Genomic DNA, 20481 nt, shown 5'->3' with positions numbered 1-20481 from the left:
GCAGTCCACTAGGGGCATGTTGCATCCTCTGTTCATTCTTTTTCCCAACTCACACCCTCTTGGTGCTGACCATCATTTTGTTTTTTCAGGGCCACCTCTCCTTCGCGCTGCATGATTTCCCTCACGGGATTTTCTCTTTGATTCCTTGCGGTAACCACCTATGGCCATTAGGTGGCACTGCAAACACCATTTACGGCACTCCACAGCTAGGTCCTATTTATCTTCCTCCTCATTACTGCCACTTTAACAATGCTGAGTGCGGTGTCTCCCCACTGCTGCCAGGTGGCGCCTCAGCCATTCTTCACCCTCCACGGCAATTGTCCTTTCCATCTTGGGTCCAACGCTCTCATCTGCAGGCGCTGACGGCTACACATGCTCGTGCAGCAGGACAGGCTCTCTTTGCCAGGTCTACCAGTCATTCAGGTAGGCCGCGTTGCTATCTCCAATACAGGGGCTATTGCAGCATTTATTTCCTCTTTGCCCCACAGAAACCAGCCTCTCTCTGGCGCCGCCACTGTCCCTTCGGCTATGGCAGTCTCTCCTTCTCAAGCCGCGCAGGGGTCTCGTACCTGCAGGGAAAAACCAGCTGCGGCTTCAGGCTCACATCACGGGACGTCCTCCGTCGGCCCACAGCTCGGTTCTCTTGCACGGAGCTCACCGACATGTGGACGGCCACGCCAGTGCTCCGTCCACACCTACCCTTATTTGCATATTCTTATCTGCACTGCTCGCCGCCCACTTGCTGTGCCGCCAACAGCTGCGCTTGCGCACCTCCATTGTTCTCACTCCTTTGCAGCAGCCTCTCTCACCATACGGGCTGCTGCTGTTAGGGACATTTTAGTGCTTGGTGTTGGTACTCTACGGGCCCAGACATCGGTCAGGGGTGCCGACAGATGTTCCCTCTTCGTGCCGGGAGCAGTCTAATTCCTTCAGGCCCTCCAACCCAATTCTGCTGATAGACACCACTCCCTCTTCTTCGGAAGCCACCCCTCCTCACTCCGACTGTCCTCCTCCACAGCTGGCACTTCAGGTTCCCGGTCAAGATCATGTTCAGGGTTTGTATATTGAACCTGGCACTCCACCCCTTCTTGCATGGGGGGAACATCACCGCTTGCTGCACCTCCTCTCCCACAAGGGCCCACCGAAAGCCAGTCGGGCAGGCTGGTGCTTTGCCTGCTCTGCATCAGCTTTTCTGGGGTTGCCACAGACCACATATTTCTTCTGCAAGTCCCTTTTCGAGTCCGGGGGCATGACTCTTGGTGCAGGCGCCGGTTCACGGCAGTAGACTGTGGCAGTGTCCTGTGCAGGCGAGCACCATCTGCTTCGCCCCTGTTCTGCGTCATGTTGGCAGGTGAGCCCTCGACACAGGCACTGCTTTGCTCTTTTTCCAATGCACGAGGTGGCAGCACCCGCGGATCCAACCTGTTTGTCGCCAGTGTAATGTAGTGGGGCCCTAGGCCCCCATACAGTAATAAAGATAACACGGACACTGGATTATGCTTAGTGGAACTGGCCTAGGGCACTGGTGCCCGGACCCTTTTATTGTCAGGGTCACATGTCCTATGACACCTGTGTTGGATGAGTGTGGGGTGGGGTGTAAGCCAGCCCTTCAAGAGTGACTGTCAAAGCAAACACTAGACCAGTGATCAGCAGGTCACTACGATACCGAAAATAAAATGATTTAATGATTTTTATTCTTATGCATTACTACTACATCCGGGGATCTAATTGACCAAGAGAAACTAACAATGTGGTGTACGTGTATGTCACGGGGCCCGGCTTGCTGCGTATGGGTTACTCGATGGATGGACAGTGTAAGCGTGGATGTGGCCTGTCGGGTACCTTTCTCCATATATTATGGGAATGTTCGGAGATTGTGCGATTTTGGAACGGTATCCACACCGTAATGGAGGAGGTCACGCACGTTGCTCTGTTGCCAGAGGCTAGGAGGTGCTTGTTGAATGTCTGGGAACCGAATGATTGTAATGCGGCTCAGACGCAGTGGGTGACCTTGGGGTACATGGTGGCTAAGCGTAACATTGCACAGCTGTGGGGCTCCCCGAGGCCGCCCACGATCGAGGTATGGAAGGAGAATATGGACTGGTGTATGTTTAGGGAAAAGACGGTGTATGTGGAGAGAGGCAAGCCAGGGAAATGGGCTAAGGTATGGGGTCCATGGAATTTATATCGAGGACGTATCTGCACCCCGCCTCTGCCATTAGAGATCGATATTGCTTTGTCCCCCTTGCCCCGCATTCCGCGGGATGGTGTGAGGTGTCTTCCATGCTTTGCTCTCCCGTTGCCCCCCTCTACCGCTTCCAGACAAGACCTGCTTTGGACACTGTACGTTGTTCCCCGTCCTGGGAAGGGCACGCTGCTATTTCAGACTCTCATTGCCTTGAGTGTGTTTTATATTTAATAAAAAATGAAACTGTTTATTCCGAATGCTCCTGGCCTATGGCCACGGCCTGTTACATGTGCTCACGAACTGCCGGGAGCTTTGCCTCTGGATCATTTGAATGTGTGGCGTTGCACTGCGGGCCCTCGGGCTCTATAGCGGCCGGCCCTGGTGGTTGTAGGCCCTTGTCTGTATTTTATTGTGTACCAACGGTTTCTAATAAAAATTTTAACAAAAAAAAAAACAATGTGGTGTAAATTCTGTAGTAGAGGAAAACTGGAGTTATGTAGATTGTGTGATTGAAGTGAGAACAAAATAGCAGATGCCTTATCTCGCTCAGGAAGAAGATCCAGCATCCGTTGTAATTGGGCGGCCGGGCACTGGAGGAGACGGCAGGGGTTACGTGAAATGTGCCCTGTAGGAAGGTGGATATCTGACTATGGTTACCCCCAACTTTTTGCCTAGTGTCTAGCTGGTTTTTCGACTTAGTTGGCCTGAGATCCTGCCATTCAGGGTCTCAGGCTGTCTGCTCTCTCTTTAAAATGTACTCCATGTACCCTAGGTACATTCCCAATTGGTAAGGATCACCTTATTGGACCCTGTACAGTGTACCCTAGGTACCCAGGGCATAGGTGTACCCTAGGCCTCCCAGGGGCTGCAGCATGTATTATGCCACCCCTGGTCTGGCCTTCCAATCAGACACAACTGGCTGATCACTCAGCTGGGGCAAGGTCGTGTAATCACCCCTTGCTTAGATATAGTATGTCTATATCTACCCTTATATATAGACACATGTGTACCTATCAGTCACTCCTATGGCAGGCCTTAACAATCCTGGAGGCAGAGTGCTTGGTAACATGTGCGATGGTGCTCTAGCATGAGCTGAGCCTGTCTGCAGCTTTCGGAACCAAGTCCTTATAGCTCTTCTATGATATAGCCTACCATATACTCTTAAAGTGCCTTATAATCTTAAACGGTTATGGTAACTATGGTTTGGCTTTATCAAAACATGTCGTGTAAGGTGTCTAACACTTTGGAATAATACCCCCATACCATTTCTGGTGATGAGGATATTATTCCCCCCTTCTAGAGGGAGAGACATGTTAAAATCCTACTTTGCTGTTTAACTCTAACCAAAGCCTCAGCATCACAAAATGGATGCTGCTGCCACAGACACAAGTCTGACCTCCTGCTGCTGGGAGTGATCCCGGCAAGGGAGGCTTGGACAATAGGTTTCCTGCTTGGGGAGGTGCTAGCACCTCCCCAGACAGACTTTAGTGTATTGGGGCAGGGAGGGCTGAAAGGAATGAGACATGCCTGGGGCACACAAGGTGTCCCATGCATAGTCCAGTTCAAACCGGTGCTGGGGCACACCAGCCCCAGTCCTGGCGCAAAACTGGACAAAGGGAAGGGGGTGTAACCACCCCCCTCCCAGGTCCCACCCATAAGGCGTGACCTAGCAGGTAACCCAGCCCCCCAGATTAGTATAAGAGTGGTAGCTGGGCCCCAGGAGATTAGATTATCCTGAACCTGCAACTTGAACAGAAACTCTGGACCTTCGACATTCGACGAAAGAAGAAGACTGAAGAATCTCCCTTGTGGCCAAGGAGTGGCTACCCTCTGCAAACAGGCACCATCAAGAAACTACCCTTTGCTTTGCTGAAGTTCTACGAGGGACCGACTGCAGAGCCCGACCAGAGCCTTGACTTCCAGACTTCTCCGACCGTAATCCACATCCACAGCCGAGCTGAGATCCGTGGAGGCGACGAGAGACGTGGGACCGGCTACCTGGGAAAAGTGGCCAGTATCTTCCAGCGCAGCTTCTGAGGCACCCTCGAAGTTGTGCACCGGGGATTGAGAAGCCCCAACCCCAAGCACCATCTGCACCGAAGATCAGCCCCCCCACACTCCACGAGTCCTGCGTAGGGCCCTTCTGCATTTTCCTGCTTGCCGCGTCTGTCCGGTTGCTTGCCCGTTGGCTAGTGGCCTTTGTGACGACGCACCCAGATATCTTCACTGCTGGTTTGGCTCCTCCAGACTGGCTCCCGCTTCCTTGCAAAAGAGAAGCACCCCAGACCTTCCTGGTCTGCACCAGAAGCAAGTCCTCCGTTCTTCGTGGGTTCCGCTTGCCAAGGCTTGGTGAGTCCTAGTTCAACTTCGACACCGCCGACAGCAAGAGCCTTCGTGGGACAGCTCGCCTCCTGGTCGTCCTCGACGTTTCCTGGTCCCCGTGGCTGCGGCGACAAGCTTCACCTTCAATCTTCACGACATCGCCTGGTTCCTTCCTGGTTCCACGTGGTCACTGGCTAGTGACCTTGACTCTGTCCCTTCTGCTTGCAGGTCTCCTCTCTTCTTGATCCCAGCCTTGGGATCCACCGGACACTCTTCACTGACCGCCTGTCAGCAACTTTCCTTCAGGCATCCATAGAAGTCTACGACGAAACCCGACGCAAGTTCACACCTATGCACCCGCAGCCTGTGGGCTAGGTAACTTGGGTACTTCGGTGCTCACAAGGGTATTGACTATCCTAGGGTCTAGTTTCCGAGTCTCGACTCTCTAGCTGCTTCAGAAGTGTCCTTAAACTGTTAATTTCTAACTGCTAGTAATTCTATCGACTTTTACGCATTACGCGTGAGTGTTTCCACTCTGCACCTGAATCCCGTGGGCCTCCCACTTCCTAACTGTTGCTAGTGTAGTGTAGCCCCAGCGATTCCCTAGGCCTAGGCCTATCCTATTTCCATGACAGTGGTCCTTATACCACTTCTTTAGTATATGGTTTGCGTGGCCCCTAGGGCCTAACTGTATTACTTACCTGTGTGACTTAATGTATGCTTAAATAAGACTGTGTTGTACTTACCTCTAATCTCATAAAGAGTGCTGAGGGTTTGACTAGAATAAATACACTTTATTTTATATATATATCTATGTGGTGTCCTTTCATTTGGTATTCAAGGGATTATATATGGTATCACAGCTGGCTTCACATGCCATTCAGAGTTTAGCCTAAGACTGCTCTTGTCCATGCTACCACTAGGATAGCTGGTCTATAAGGTTGACTTTACAACCAATCACCATAAGGGTTGTTTGGACTGATATAAGGTGTACACTAGAACTAGTGACATCATACATCAGGCCAACTTCTCACATGCCCCGTCAGGAAAAAACGGGGCGGGGCCTGTGTCGTGGAGCCGAGGCCGCCTGAGGTTCAAGAAGTGCACAGCCGACCGCTCAAGCCTAGCAGGGTGTAGACAACAGTGGGTGAAGAGAGAGGTTCTCCGCTCAAGACCCCGGGACAGTGCGACATACCGCATAGGCTACACTGGTGGCAAAGGACCAGCATTGCGGGTAGCCCGGGCCAGAGCTGCTTGCAGCGCTATGACCTTCTGACAGAGAAGTGTGTCAGCATTCACTAGGGCAGAGCATAACCCCCAGGGCAGTAAGAGAGGCTGCACTGGCAGCGAATGACCTGCAATAGGGAGAGCACGGCCTAGGATGACGAAAGGCACAGTGAGCCCCCCCCCCCCCCCCCCCCGGCGGAGAGGTGTGTAAGTGCTCACTGGAGTGGAGTGTAGGAGGCATTGAGGCAATAGGGGACTTCCTGGAGCAGCCATAGGAAGGGACAAAAGTGATAGAGCACAGTTTTGTGCACAGGTTGAGTCGCCTGGAGTTTGTTGGCGGCTGGGAGGTGAGGCCTACAATAGCCTGACAAAGCACGCGGGGGGCTGCGCGTGCCTCCCAAAGGCTATTTGGGCTCTGGGGGGACGGCAGCCCCTCTGTTTAGCACTTCCTGGGATCCTGACTGGTTGGGGACTTTCTGGGATCCTGACTGGTTGGGGGCATCTCCCCTGTCTCTGTTCTTGCCTTACCTGGACAGGTGAGCTAAAGGGCCACACGCTGGGGGTTGATGACCCCCTCCCCCGTCCCACTGTATTTCACTATGGTGCCCAGTTGTTGGGACTGCCCATACCTCCCTGGCCTGCTGGCTTGTGGGAACGGCGGGTCCTGGCTGCGGCTGCCCACCATGTCCTTGGCCTCCTAGGCTGCTGTGGCTCTAACGTTCAACTACGCCATGTGGTGACAATGTGCTTGCTGAATAGGGTGTCGTTGGCGAGAGGAAACCCCTTGTTGGTGCTGCCTCCAGGGCATCCTCGCACCATGAGCCGTAAACCCCCTCCTGCATGGGGGTTGTTGTGCCACCAGGCCCAGCGATGCCTGACCCAATGGAAGCGAAGATGGACAAGATTCTTGCTGCCATCTCTGGCACCAGGAGCAGCCTCGGTGTCAGAGTGGAGGCAGTAGCGGTGGAGCTGGACCTCTTGAGGGAGGACCATGTGTGCTGTCGTACAGAGTCTCCCGGATTGAGTCGCCCATACAAGCCCTCTAGCCTGCAACTGTGGAAATTGTCAGCAAAGTTGCAGAGCTTACTCGCACAGTCCGCCTTCTGAAGGGCAGAGTAGAGGATGCAGTGGGGAGATAATAACCTCAGCATTGTTGGCCTCCTGGAGGGGGCAGATCTCCCTACTTTGCAGTGGAGCAAGCCCATCGGGTGCCTGACGCGATACCCTGAGCTGCTAGATAGTCCGGTCAACTTGCCTTCAAGAATTCGAAACTTTTTCTATTCCTAGAATATAAGTTGTTGGTTCAGTGCCAGTTGGCTTCCTTTTTGGAGGTGAAGCGGAAACTGCATGATGCAGGCCTCATACATTCACTGCTATTCCCTGCAAAGCTTAAAGTGGTTGCGCACCACAAAACCGGAGCCGGCAGATGCATGGGATTGAGTGGGGCAGAGGCAGTACGTGCCATCAGGACTGGAGCCCACTACTGGGGATCGGCCCTCGGTATCGTCCTGGGTTAAACGCAAAAGACCCAAGCTGCGGAGACGTACTGTGCTGACTGCCGACATCCCGGCTTGATGGAGGCACAGGAGTGGATGGAGGCACTGGTGGCTGTGGTTGGAGTTTCTGACCAGGGTGCGAATCTCCTGTCATGGTTGCCTCGGGAGAGGTCCTAGCGGTGCGAGAATCACACTCATCACTGCCTAGTGTCACCTTATATTTTCCTGCCAGAGTTACAGCGCAAACGGCTGATGACATTGACTGATGGAGACTCAGAGCAGCAACTTCTTCTTCCCCCTCACCCCTGTTTCGCAGCTCCTGCGCGCCTAACTTCCTCAACCAACCTTTGTACTGAGGTGCTGTTACTCTACAGTGATCGGGCACCCCTATGCCTGCATAGATGTTACTATTCTCCTTACAGGCTATTCACCTCTGGGTCTCCCCATTTTGGCCCTGGCTGCTTACTTCTGATGTACTGTTGGACTACTAAGCCATGCCTCCCACTTGAGGGACTCTGGCACGTTTGTGAAGTGCCCAGGAGACCTACGTTCAAAGGACTTATGGTTCACTGTTTGAGCAGCTAGATGTTACTCTGACGCCCTGGGGTTGGGAGTTGTTTTTTCTGTTTTGTTGTTGTTCTTGAGCCTTTTATAATAAAATGGGAATTGTACAGCCTGGGTGGGAACTGTAAGCTTTACCTGTCCATGGCTGTGGGCCCCGCAATTGATTGCTGGAGGGCGCTGTACTCAGATGTCAGCGAATATTCCTACTGCCCCTCACCCCATAAGTTACATGTCCAACTTGATCGCTTCCTCTGTCATGCTACTCCTCAACTCAAGGTCATGGCGGTGGGGTACTTGGGGAAGACCCTCTCTGACCATAGTCCGCATCTGCTGCACACTGGGTAGGGGGTGCCTACACCGCTTATGCCCACCTGGCATTTACAACCTCCGACCCTGGAGGACCCTGTCTTTTAAAAATGACATGAAAAAGTCTAACTATATAGCTGAAAATAATGGGACTGCTACCATGCGACAGATAGAGTGGGAAGCTCTCAAGACTGTGGTACGGGTCCACTGCATACATGCAATCATTGGGGCAAAGGTAGAGATCAGAGGAAAACTCACCCAGGTAGTATCCTCCTTAGCAGGACTTGAGAGGGCTGCATTCGCGGGGGATCTGGTCGGTAACAACTGATTGAAACAAGGGACCGTCATTCCCGACACCTTGCGGTGTATAGATTACAGGGCATATCAGGCGAGACGAAATGAGAAGGGAAACAAACCAGGTTGCCTTTTGGCATGGCTTTTGTAGAGCGCAATGGATATGGAGTCAATAACTGCCATCTGCCTTTCCTCGACAATGGTCACCATCCCTCAGGTGGCAATACATGTTGCTTTCTGTGCACATTTTTGGTCCCTGTACAACCCAGTGCCAGTGCAGCAACAATCTAGTATTCGTGACTTTTTATAAAATGCATGAAGCGCTATTTGACCCCAAACTACTAAAGGTTTATACTAATGCCTTCAATACGGGGTGTTTGTCCTCATCTATGCGTGAGGTGCTTCCAGTTTTACTCCTGAAGCCAGGTCGGGACTCCCTAGAGGTATCTTCCTACAAACCGCTATCTTTGATGGGCAGTGATAATAAGATACTTAGTAAGGATACGGATTGGCCGTCGTATCTCTGCCCTTCTGCCAGTGGGCAGAGGCTCACACCAGGGTTGCTCTTTCTTCCCACCACTCTTTGCCCTGGCGGTGGAGCCTCCTGCACAGTGGCCTCAGCAGACTGGGCAAGACTGAGGCATACCGGTCGGCATCGTCACACATGCCATCTCTCTGTATGCAGATTATGTCATTGTGTACGTCAGGGACATCTGTGGTGGCATTGGAGGTATCATGCATATACTGGAGGACTTTAGGCCCCATCAGGACTGGGAGTGAATTGGCATAAAGCATGTCTTTTTCCACTACGCCCAGACTGCCTTCCGCATCCCATAACAATTGGTGGACAAGCTGTACAGTGGGAGCTGCGCACCTTTCGATATTTGGGTATAAATATGTATCATACGACTCAGGATATCCTGGAGGGCGATCTCTTCCGTACAACCACAAATTACTTTCTGGTGCTCTCTCCCCTTGATGGTGCCGGCCCGGGTTGCCCTCTCTAAAATGGTTATGCTTTTGGGACTCCTGTTTTACTTCACTAATTTACCAATCCATGTCCCTTGCAGCACATTTAAGACACTAAATACAATGTTAGGAGGCCTTGTGTGGAATAAAGGGAGATGTAGACGGTGCATGGGGGACTGGGAGCTCCTGTGTTTGAACACTACTGCCTGGCGGCACAGCTCCAGTGGCCAACCTGTTGGCTGGCTTGCCGCCATCTAACAAAGGTGGCTCAGGGTCAGAGCAGGGGCATTGAGACTGATGCGAGAACTGTGCCTGCCGGGCTCAGTACTGCCCGTGTCTTCAAATGCCCCCCTTCAAGTGGCGTATGACTGACACCATAGAGAGCTGAAGGTTGCGGCCCGGATTGTCATTATGCACTCCGGAGATCCCACTGGGCGCCATCGGTTCATTTCGAACCAGCATGGGTAGGAAGGGACCGGCACTTTGGAAATCAGCGTGGTGGGTACATTGGTGATTTTGTTCCACAATAGGGCCCTGATCCCCTTTTGACCTCCTGGCTGAGCGACTGGTCATCAGGCGGGGCAATTTCTGGCACACAGGTGTCTCATGAGGATGCAGGAGTGCATGTGGGGCGTTACTGATACGGAACCTGAAACACACCGCCTGACGCAAGTTCTTTACACCATGGGTAACAGGCAGGGCCGGACTGGCCGTAGTTGGCACCAAGCATTTCCCCAGTAGGCCGGAGGGATGTGGGCCAGTTTTGTACTCGTGGGGCCCGGTGTTGTCACTGGGCACCGGTTTTGCCGCAGTGCTGCAATATTGGCCCCCTGTAACAAAAGTTGGAGCATGCAAAATGCAATGCAAAATAGATTTTTGATACATGTGGCACTTTGAGCCAGATGTACAAACAATAGTAATAGCGTTTGCCAAACAGCGATTTTTTTGCAAATTGCTATTTGGTAATTGCTATTACTAATGTACAAAAGGGTTATTTAGGGCCACATGTATCAAGAATCCATTTTGCTTTCCCTAAATAGCGAATTTTAGGTAATTGCTATTTAAGAATGAAAAAGGGTTTGTAAAGAAATAGCGATTACCTAATATGCGCTTCCTACAGAGTGGCAATTGCAATTAGGTCATCGCTAGGAGGTAATACTACTTCATTCGTTCTTATTGGCATAAAGGCTCATAGGTGCAAATAGTTTTGCATTACCTAATTTGAGATTACCTAATTGGTAATCGCAAATTAGGTAATGCAAAACCAAGGGTGCCTGGGGGCCTAAGGCCCCCCTGAAGCACCCCAAAAAAAATGTGCACAAGGAAAACGCATGGGCATGTGTGCACTACATGGCACTTTGAAAAATGCATTTTTTAATGTATTGTTCAAATTTTGCACATGGTTACCATTGACTTCGAGTCGATGATAATAGCATTAGCAAAATGCACAATTTCCATTTAGAAAATGCTTGCTTGGTACATGTTCTTAGAGAATTGCAAATTGTGATTCCCTATTTGTAGTTGCATTTTTAGGTAGTCGCAAAAAAAATTGATTCTCTAAAATGCACTGCCAAAGCCTTTCATACATCTTGAAAGGCTATTTTGCATCATTTGCGAATGCAAAATAGGTTGATACATATGGCCTAAGTTCTGCCACACTGCAGGCCACAATGGGGAGGCTCTACCATACCTCCTTGTCGAGGAGAACTCCCATTCCCTTTATCCAACTACGACTGAAGCACAGAAGAATCTGGTTAGGAAAGCTTCTGAATTGTCCAAGGAGGGACCACCCAGAAGGAAGAAAGAATGTAGGGTTCAATCTATTTTATTTTGCCAGCGGTGTGACTATCTCGTGAGTGAGATGAGATTCCACCGTATTCTACAAATCGTAGATCGGAGGCCGCGAGGAGATATTTTTCAACTTCCCATCATGTTCACCAACTGGCCACTAGAGGCCACCCGTGTTACAAATATAACTCTGTTCTATAGCATAAGTACCTCAACCAAGCTGATTGTGCATGAACAGTTAAAAATTGCGGATATATATGAAATGGAATTTGAAATCATTTCACCCTATACAGTTTTCCAAACTAAACAATAAAACACATTAGTAAGTTATATGCTTACTAGTCTATTAAAAAAATGTTGTTAGGCGCTACAAGTGCCAATCACTTCGGGGCGCAACTTATCATTAGAAAATCCCCTCCCTCGGCAAAACAGTAATTAAACAGTGGCTGCCACTACTGGGCTCTTCTATCAAAAATCAACAAGACCTCAAGTCGGAGTTAGGTCCTTTTCTGTTAGTATATCCGACATACCGATCCCCCACTGGAAGTCAGAAACACATTTAATACATTCTATTTTATTTTATGTTCTTCGTGCAAGCATCTCCGCCCCCTTCACCAAGGCGTCCTCGAAGCGCTGCGCATAAAATCCATGCCATGTTTCCCGTAAATGATTTCTCTTGTAAACGTTTAAGAACGACAAAGACGTTCCAAGTAGCTGCTGACGTGAACTCTTGGGGGCAGATTTATGTTCCCTGGCGCATCCCTGCAAACCAGCATGAATGGGCCAGGGAAGATGCGTCACGCAAGTTTGCCCTTGCGCCACCGCAGATGCGCCGCAATTACACTGCGGTGCATCGTGGCGCAAGGACAAGCAGATACGTGACGCATCTGCCGGCGTAAGGTTGGCGCAGTGCTGAAGTTGCGTCGCAAGCGGGCAGGCAACTAGAGCCAAATTTCGGGGGGGAGGTGGGGGGGGCTGAATAAGATTTTCTTCCAGCCATAGGCAGAGTGGCTGTAAGAAGGAGCGAAAACGCAACAAAAGCCTCATTAACGAGTAAATGGTCTTTTAAAGACCTGTGAAGTACTCGGGTCCGGCTGCAATTAGACGGACGCCAGCCCGCGAGGCTGTCTCAGCCGGGCTGATATACATGACGGGGGGGCTGAAGCCTGGTGAGCCCAATGGGTGTTGCGCGCCTGCTCGCAAGCGTGACGCAACTCCAGCACTGTTCCAACCTACCCTATCCCTAACATGGTGCGTCAAGCCTTACGCCTGAGTCACTTTTCAGGGGCGTTCCTGCGACGGAACGCCCCCCCCCCCTGTGTCGAAACGCCCATGTGAAACCTGACGCAGGTTTCACGTGGCGCAGGGATTTACACCGTGACGCATCTCCATAGATGCGTCACGATATAAATGGGGCGCAACGTGGCGCAGGGATTACGCCGCCGCTGCGTCACAAAAGTGACGCAACGGCAGCGTAAAAGGGGCGCAAGTCCCACATTAATCTACCCCATGGACTCTTTAACCAATAGCTCTTCTATACAAGGGATTAGCTTGGGCAGTAAGATTGCGAGGGAGTGGGTGGGGGAGGGAGAGCTACAGATTTTCCAACAATATAATGCTAAAATACATTACTCCACAAGCAGGGTTCATGAGAAGGGCTTATGGGGCAATGAAAAGGGAGAGGAATGCGGGTTGGTAGGGGTATCACCATATTTTGCAATCACTATATTTTGCAAAATAACCCACATTTTTCAAAACCGCGTGTATATGCGTTTTTCTATGTGTGTATACATATTTTTATTGTAATAATCAATTTTTAAATCTTGTGATTTATGGTTTTATTGTGATATGCTTTTATGACATTTACAGTCGAATAAAGCTTGAATTGACTATGTGTGTATGTAAATGTCCAGGTGAAATCCGACTGACACCTCGCTAAACCCGACTGAAAGCACCTGTACTCAACTATTTACAAGAAAATACATGTATTAAGTGTGGTGTAACCCCCAAACGCCCTCACTGACGCTACACCCCCAAATATACCCTACTTGGGATATGTGACTTAACCTGATTAGATTTAGAGTCCCAAAAGGTCAGGTTATGTCAAACATGTCCACTATCAGATGGAAGGACTGCTCGCTCAGATTATATGAGATTGAGATCCTAAAATTGCAGCCCAATCTGTCTGCTTGAACAGTTTCTACCCCAGAAATATGTATTTTCCATTACTGCCAATAGGTGACATTCTGCCGATGGGAAAATCGCCGAGACCCCTTTTGCTGGGCACTGGTCATTGTGCCGCCTTGCCAGCTGAAGTACTTGATTGTGAGTCCTGACCAGAACCAAAGAATATTCCGGGCGGGAAGCAATGCTCTGAAGGGCATCCCGTATCGCATTAACTCCTTCCAGTTCGAGGAGTACACCTTCTCTGGCATTGACCATTTTCATTTTATTTCTAGACCCTCAAGAAAGGCACGCTCCTTTTTCATCCACCACTGTAAATGGTCTTTCAACTGCCCTGCAACGGAATGAGCTCTCGGATTCCTGCGTCACTGGGGACCAATGATCTAGCAAATGGTACACCACTGGCTTCTAATTATGTCATGCACAAGGGACCATTGATGCTGACACCAGGCCCTATAGCTTCAGCCAAGCCCTGGCTTTTGCTCCCTGTAGTGACACCAATTGAGTCTAACACCTTAAACCATTAGACCATATAAGAAAACTCGCCATGGTATGGACCGCCCCCCACCCCCGACCCCAACTATGTATAACCAGAGCATGTGCTCAGGACCTGGAGCCAACCAATGCGGTTCTCACACTACGCAGAACCCGCTTCTCCCTTACCCAGACCAGCACAGAGGAGGGGGCCATTGTGGGCCCCAAACTGCCAAGGATGTCACCCCCCTAGGTTGGCCAAAAGCAAACCATATTTCACATTACAGCAAAAACAACATTCCATTTACTTTCACACAGATGCACGGTACACCGAACATGGACCGTGCAGGAAACGCCCAGAAAGGGGAGGAGCCTTACATACTAGCACTTGAAACAACGGAAGTAATAAGATTACTAGAAGACATTGACGTGGGAAGGCTTGGCAGGTGGCAGAGCCTCGTAGGTGATCACTGGTACCAGAAGCGACGATGAGGAGGCAAGGAGGTCTTTGAGACATGAGCACTTTATAAGTAAACTACAATGTAATGGAATAAACAAACAAGTCCCAGTGTGAAAGTGCTGTTAGCTAAAATGCCAGGACAATGCAAAAGTTTTACACAGTACATATGGCAATTTTGCAGCAGTGTGGTGAGTTGAAAACACTTGCGATCAGATTCTGCTAACTTAGCAACTCTCTAGTAGGTTGCATTGGGAGATGTGACCAAAGACGTACATTTGAGTGGTTTGTTATTTTTCGCTTAAACCAGGGACCAGCAGCTTAACTTTTATCAGATTGGAGGCATGTTTTGATTCTGTTACAAGGTAGCATCCGACACATAACATATCCATGCAAAGTCTCCGCACACACTAAGGGCCAGATTCCGATGCGGTTTGGAAATTATTCAGACCGAATCGGTTTGGGAATGGTTTCCGACTGACTCGGATCGGGAGAGTCCGATCGACCGAGTACGATGCTTACAGATGCTTCCAGATATGGTTCGGTCGAACTCCCATTGACTTCAGTGGGAGCCTATGTTCTGACCGAATGCATAGGCTCCCATTCAAGAAAGGGGTGGCTAGGGACAATCAGGCACCATGTGGCAGTCCCCTGGTGCCTCTCACACTGTGCATGGCTGGTAAGGGGTGAGCCATGGGTACCCCGACAGGCCCGATTGGGAAGGCTCCAGGTGCAGGGGCGCCTGCTACAGGCCCACAAAGTCTGATTCCGACTGCTGATGCGAGTCAGACAGCACGATTCGGAAAGGCTGTCAGAATCCAGCATCCTCATCGGTCATTCGGAAAGGTGGACCGTAGGACGTACGAGTCTGCTCTGTACGGCTCGGTCATTCCAAATGCCATCAAGTTCGGACTGGGATATTCATAACGCCTAACTTGCATCATACTCGGTCGGGCAAAAAACTTTCTGATTCAGTCGGTAAGACACGTTCCCGATCCGATTCGGACGGAGCAAATGCCGTCAGGAGGCCTTCCTAACCGCATCAGAATCGGCCCCTTAATATTTAACACAATTATCTTTTTCCATCAAACTATTTCTCACATTTTATAGTTAAAGGAATTAACATTCTCTATCATGTATATATAGATCTAGGGAAAGTGAATGTTTGAGGATGTCACTGAAAATAAAGTACAACATTTTCAGTCCGCAAGATGGGGGTTAGGTATTGCAAATATTTCCCTCTTCAGACAATATTTAGAGAACCTTAACACATGTTTGGGATCTCCACAAATTGGTAATTACATTCTGCACCCCGCAATAATGAGTTTCAGCAAATGTACTTTTAAATGGGGGAATAACATGTAGATGAAAAAAGACTTGGAACAATATCAATTAAGTCTGAGAAACCTCTTCGGGCCAAATTTCTGAAGTTTCTCCGCCCAGAAAATTAGGAAGTCACAAGACTACCTGTTAAGATCACCTACTCAATTTTCTCTTCTGTCAAGGTTTACAAAATGGGATAAACTGATGGTAAATTATTCCTTAAATCCTTCAATTACTCCATTTATTTATTAGGTGGTAGCGTTTCAAAAAGTTTGATCCCATGCATATTGCTGAAAACTGTTTCAACAAAGTTAGAATTTTCTGCCAATAAAGCAAACAGTCACCCCACCTTGTTGAAAAGTCCATATTCTGAACGTTGCCTTTAATAGAGAAAATGCAGTCTGGCAATTAAAAAAGAACGTAAAAAATGTTGTCAAACAGGAAGATTCAATTTAACAACACCAGGCAGGACATGACAGCAACTACATGCTCACGGCAAGAGTGAGTCAACTTTCTTGAGAGGTGATGACACGCTACCTGCATCCTCCACATTGAGCTGTCATTTCTCCTCAAGAAAAACAGGTTGCAGGATGTAAAGATCCTTCTAATTGAGAAGCCCCCTTAGTATTTCAAATATGTTTTTGTGTAAGTTCTCAGGGCCAGCAGGCCCATAGACAGAGATCAACAAACTACAATTTTTCCTACAAAAAAGGCTTTCCTTGTGGTCCAGAAAATCGAAAAATTAATCAATAAATACATGTGTAGGTACTTTATATAATATAATCTATGTATTATATGTGTTTACTTCGTATCATAAGTGCTACATGTTCAATATATAGTGAAGAGACTTCTGGAAGTCTGACCAATTCTTCAACTCTATGATGATCATCGGCATGAAGTCTAACTCACCAGGTCTAGTGACGTTTTCTCCAGGATGTCCACTAACTTCTCCACCTTGGTTCGGGGGCAGAAGATAAAGTCATCGTCCACCCATAAGACGTATTTAGTGGTGACTTGAGAAATTGCCAGGTTACGCCCAGCAAACCACCCCTATAAGTTGGAGAAAGAAAACAGGACATTTAGAATAGTAATCAACAAATAGCCTCCGATCAGTGTGTCGCTAGCTCAAGGTTATAGCTGTATATGCGGATCCGGTTAAGGCAGCAGAAAAGTACAAAGGCTCTTCGCGCTTTCACCAGTGGTATATTTTTCCAAACTTTTCCAACCTTCAATCATCTGGGGAATATCACTATGTGAGGTCAGCGGGGATCCCCTGCTTAATTGCTGAAGCCCCTTCCTTCCAATATATGTTCCATGTAATTGAACTGTACTGAAACCTATTTTATCACTACGTGCCCTGGATACCTGTATTATTCTGTTTGTAATTGCTCAGTAGCAGCTAAGCAGTCCTTTTACTCCAGAGGGCAGAGCATCAGGAGGTGTTCCTTTACCTACGTCTTTAGATCCGGGCTGTAACAAGGCCAAAAGAGTTATTATATCAGTATAATTATCCATAAGGAGCAATATCATTGTCGACTCTCTCCTGAGACCATCTCGGACTGCGAGAGCATGGGTTTTAACATCAACCTCTCTCCTAACATCTGCTTCTCAGGCACCTTTATTTATCGCCCGCCCGGCCTCCCTAAGCAGTTTCTTCTAACTCTGCCATCGAATGTGGCCAGCAGAGTCAGCACCTCCTCTAGCTTTACCGTGTTGGGTGACTTGAATCTACATTTTGACTCCCCCTCGGACCTTTCAGCTGCTATCCTATCAGATGATCTAGCAGCTCTACAACTCACTCAACGTGTCTCCTCCCCCACCCACGAAAAAGGCCATCTACTGGATCCAATTTTTTCAAATTGTTCTGAGATCACAGTGGACCCAGGCATTACCCTACCCTGGACTGACCACTTTTTAATCCCCTTTAAATGGACCACACCTAAATTCTCTCCTCCGGCTCCCACCACCAAACTCAGGCGAGCCTGGACGCGCCTTGAGGTTGATAAGTGGTGCACTAAACTGGCTAGCTCACAACCAGAAATTCAGGATGATCCCGCCCTAGCAAACCAGGCATATACCAACTGGATCTCCCACACTCTTGACTCTACTCTCCCAATGAGCAAGACTGTACTGAAGCGGCCTCAAAAAACCGCCCCTTGGTACACCCAGTCTCTCAGAGAAAAAAAGCGTCTCTGTAGAAGGGCGGAAAGACGCTGGCGCTTAGACAAATCGGCGGATAACAAGACCCGGTACCGTGAAACCATCAACGAGTACAAAACTCAAATAAAAGCAGCTCAGTCGATGTATTTCGCCGAAAAAATCCTGAATGCTAGATCTAAACCCAAAGAGATCTTCCAGATCATTAAAAAGCTAACGAACCCATCCCCTGTGGTGCATGTCGAGAAATCTGTCACCCAATGTAATGACATTGCCGAATTTTTCTATCAGAAAATCAATAAAATGTATTCAACTTTTTCTCCCCCAAACACCGACCTGTCTACTCAACCTAATAACCTCCCTAGCCTGCCACATTCCCCCACCCCTTACAGCTTAACTCACTTTCCCCCACTAGACCTCCCCACTTTAGAATCACTAGCCCTCAGTGTCAAATCAGGTTCTCCGGCCGACCCTGCCCCTCCTGACATCCTAATGGCAGCATCCCATACCATCCTGCCCGTCATCAGAGAGGTATTAAACTCTTCCATCTCCTCTGGCACCGTTCCATCCGTATGGAAGCAGGCCATGGTTAGGTCACTGATCAAGAAACCCAATCTGGACCCGTCTGATCTGGCTAACTACCGCCCTATTTCTCTGCTCCCTTGGTTGAGCAAGGTTCTGGAGAAATATGTGAACCAACAGTTAGTGAACTATCTAGAGGACCACCACATACTGGATCCCACTCAGACGGGTTTCAGACCTAAGCACGGGACAGAGACCGCCCTCCTCATGGTCGTAGAGGAAGCGAGAAAAATCTTGGATCAGGGAGGATCAGTGGCAGTGATCCTCCTTGATCTAAGCGCGGCCTTCGACACAGTGTGTCATGACACCCTACTAAGCCGCCTGTCCTGTGTGGGGATCAAGGATAAAGCTTGGGCATGGTTTGAATCCTTTCTGAGGAACAGATTTTTCAGGGTTTTTGATGGCGACTCAGCTTCCTCCAGTAGACCTCTAAATTGTGGAGTTCCTCAGGGCTCCTCTCTGAGCCCTGCTCTATTCAACCTATATATGAGACCACTGGCCAGTGTCGTCCGCCCATTTGGAGTTAAAATCATCTCATATGCGGACAACACGCAGCTGGTGGTTGCACTGGCGCAGGAGGCATCTCGAACTGCGCCAGGCGGGCTCAGAGAATGCCTGGAGGAAGTGAGGAGCTGGATGTCGTCATCATCCCTGAAATTGAACGGAGAAAAAACTGAGCTGATGCTCCTAGGACCCTCAGAGCCGGCACTTCCCCCTTCCCTATGGCCCCCATGCCTAGGACCGCCTCCAACCCCAAAAAACACCATCAAAAGTCTTGGGGTATGGCTGGACAGCTCACTGTCTTTCAATGTCCAAGCCACAAAACTGTCAGCCACATGTTTTGGCATTCTGAGAGTGCTAAATAAAATCTTCCCCCTCCTCCCCCTGGAAGCCAAACAGGCTGCCATTCAAGGGCTCATTCACTCCCGTCTTGATTTTAACAACGCACTTTATCTGGGTGCACCTGAATACACCCTTCGGAGGCTGCAAACTGTACAGAACAGCGCAGCTCGCCTTCTACTTAAAATCCCGCACAGACACTCAGTGAGGACCGGACTGACTAGCCTCCATTGGTTACCGGTCCGGCAGAGAGTTCTGTTCAAGGCGCTATGTATAGCCCATCAAGCCTTCTGGGACATGGGACCTTTCATTACCCGTGATCTGATCACTCATTACATCCCAAATCGCAGTCTTCGTTCCAGCCAGACTCTCTTAGCAGTAGTCCCAAGAATAAAAAGATCTAGAACCGGCGTAAGGACGTTCATGTACAACGCATCTAAGGCCTGGAATGCTCTACCACTTCATCTTAGAGCTACCCAGAACCTTACTATGTTTCGCAAGCAACTGAAGACCCACCTTTTCACATCTGCCTGCTAAACCGTTGTCTTTTCTTTTTTTTCTCCCCTTCCCTGCTCTCTGTAGGTCACGGTTATCCTAGCGCTTGGACGCCTTCGGGCAACAACTGCGCTCTATAAATCTCCAAGTTTACAAGTTTATAATTGGTACTTGTGTTCTTTACAGGAAGTAGTCTATCTATTCTTACACTAAATCTTATTCCAATATCGTTATCATTAATTTTGGTACACGTAGTAATTAATTTAGTTTTAATAATATCAACACAACGATAATAATAATAATACTACCAATGATAACATTAATATCAATAATAATCATCATCATCATCATGCATGTGTTATGAATATTGTCTTATTATTACCACATTAGTGATATTAAGGCTCTATAATACTTGGGAGTCTATAATCTCTCTCTATGTGGTACTGTTCTTTAATTCTTATTAAAGAGCCCCCTGTTGGATGCGAAGTAAGCGGGGCATCATACTGAAAGAGTTGAGGATGCACTGACAGTTCATTTTAAATGACAACAGGCCCTCACCCACCTTCAGGTGGCATGCTTCATCATTGGGCTCCTCCTTAGGGTAGCACATAGTGCGAGCTACTTCCCTCCTAAAGCGGAGCTCTTGAGGTGCCTTCTTAAGCAGATCAAGTAGGGATCCCATCTCAAAAACAGGCGTATGTAATAGGTCGTGCTATTAATGAAAGGCAGGGAGAATGTGTGTAATTAAAACTACCTATTGGTAGAAATGAGGAACTTTATTCACATCCCCAATGGTAGATTAACAAGGGAAACAA

The 20481-nt window shown here is 48.9% G+C and overlaps 1 protein-coding gene across 9 annotated transcripts in view; it reads right to left on the bottom strand.

The window, feature by feature from the left end:
- Positions 1-20481, bottom strand: part of B4GALNT1 (beta-1,4-N-acetyl-galactosaminyltransferase 1) — a 693972-nt gene that overhangs the window by 48360 nt on the left and 625131 nt on the right. For all 9 annotated transcript variants that reach the window (XM_085654571.1, XM_085654578.1, XM_085654574.1 and 6 more), the window contains one exon: positions 16502-16642. In XM_085654571.1, the coding sequence (XP_085510697.1) occupies positions 16502-16642 (141 nt within the window). The remainder of the gene's footprint in view (positions 1-16501; positions 16643-20481) is intronic.

This window comes from Triturus cristatus, chromosome 4_1 (genome assembly GCF_964204655.1).
Source record: "Triturus cristatus chromosome 4_1, aTriCri1.1, whole genome shotgun sequence".
NCBI classification, from domain to species: Eukaryota; Metazoa; Chordata; class Amphibia; order Caudata; family Salamandridae; genus Triturus; species Triturus cristatus.
The sequence above is the reverse complement of the archived record's forward strand: the minus strand, read 5'-3'. Positions and strand labels throughout refer to the sequence as shown.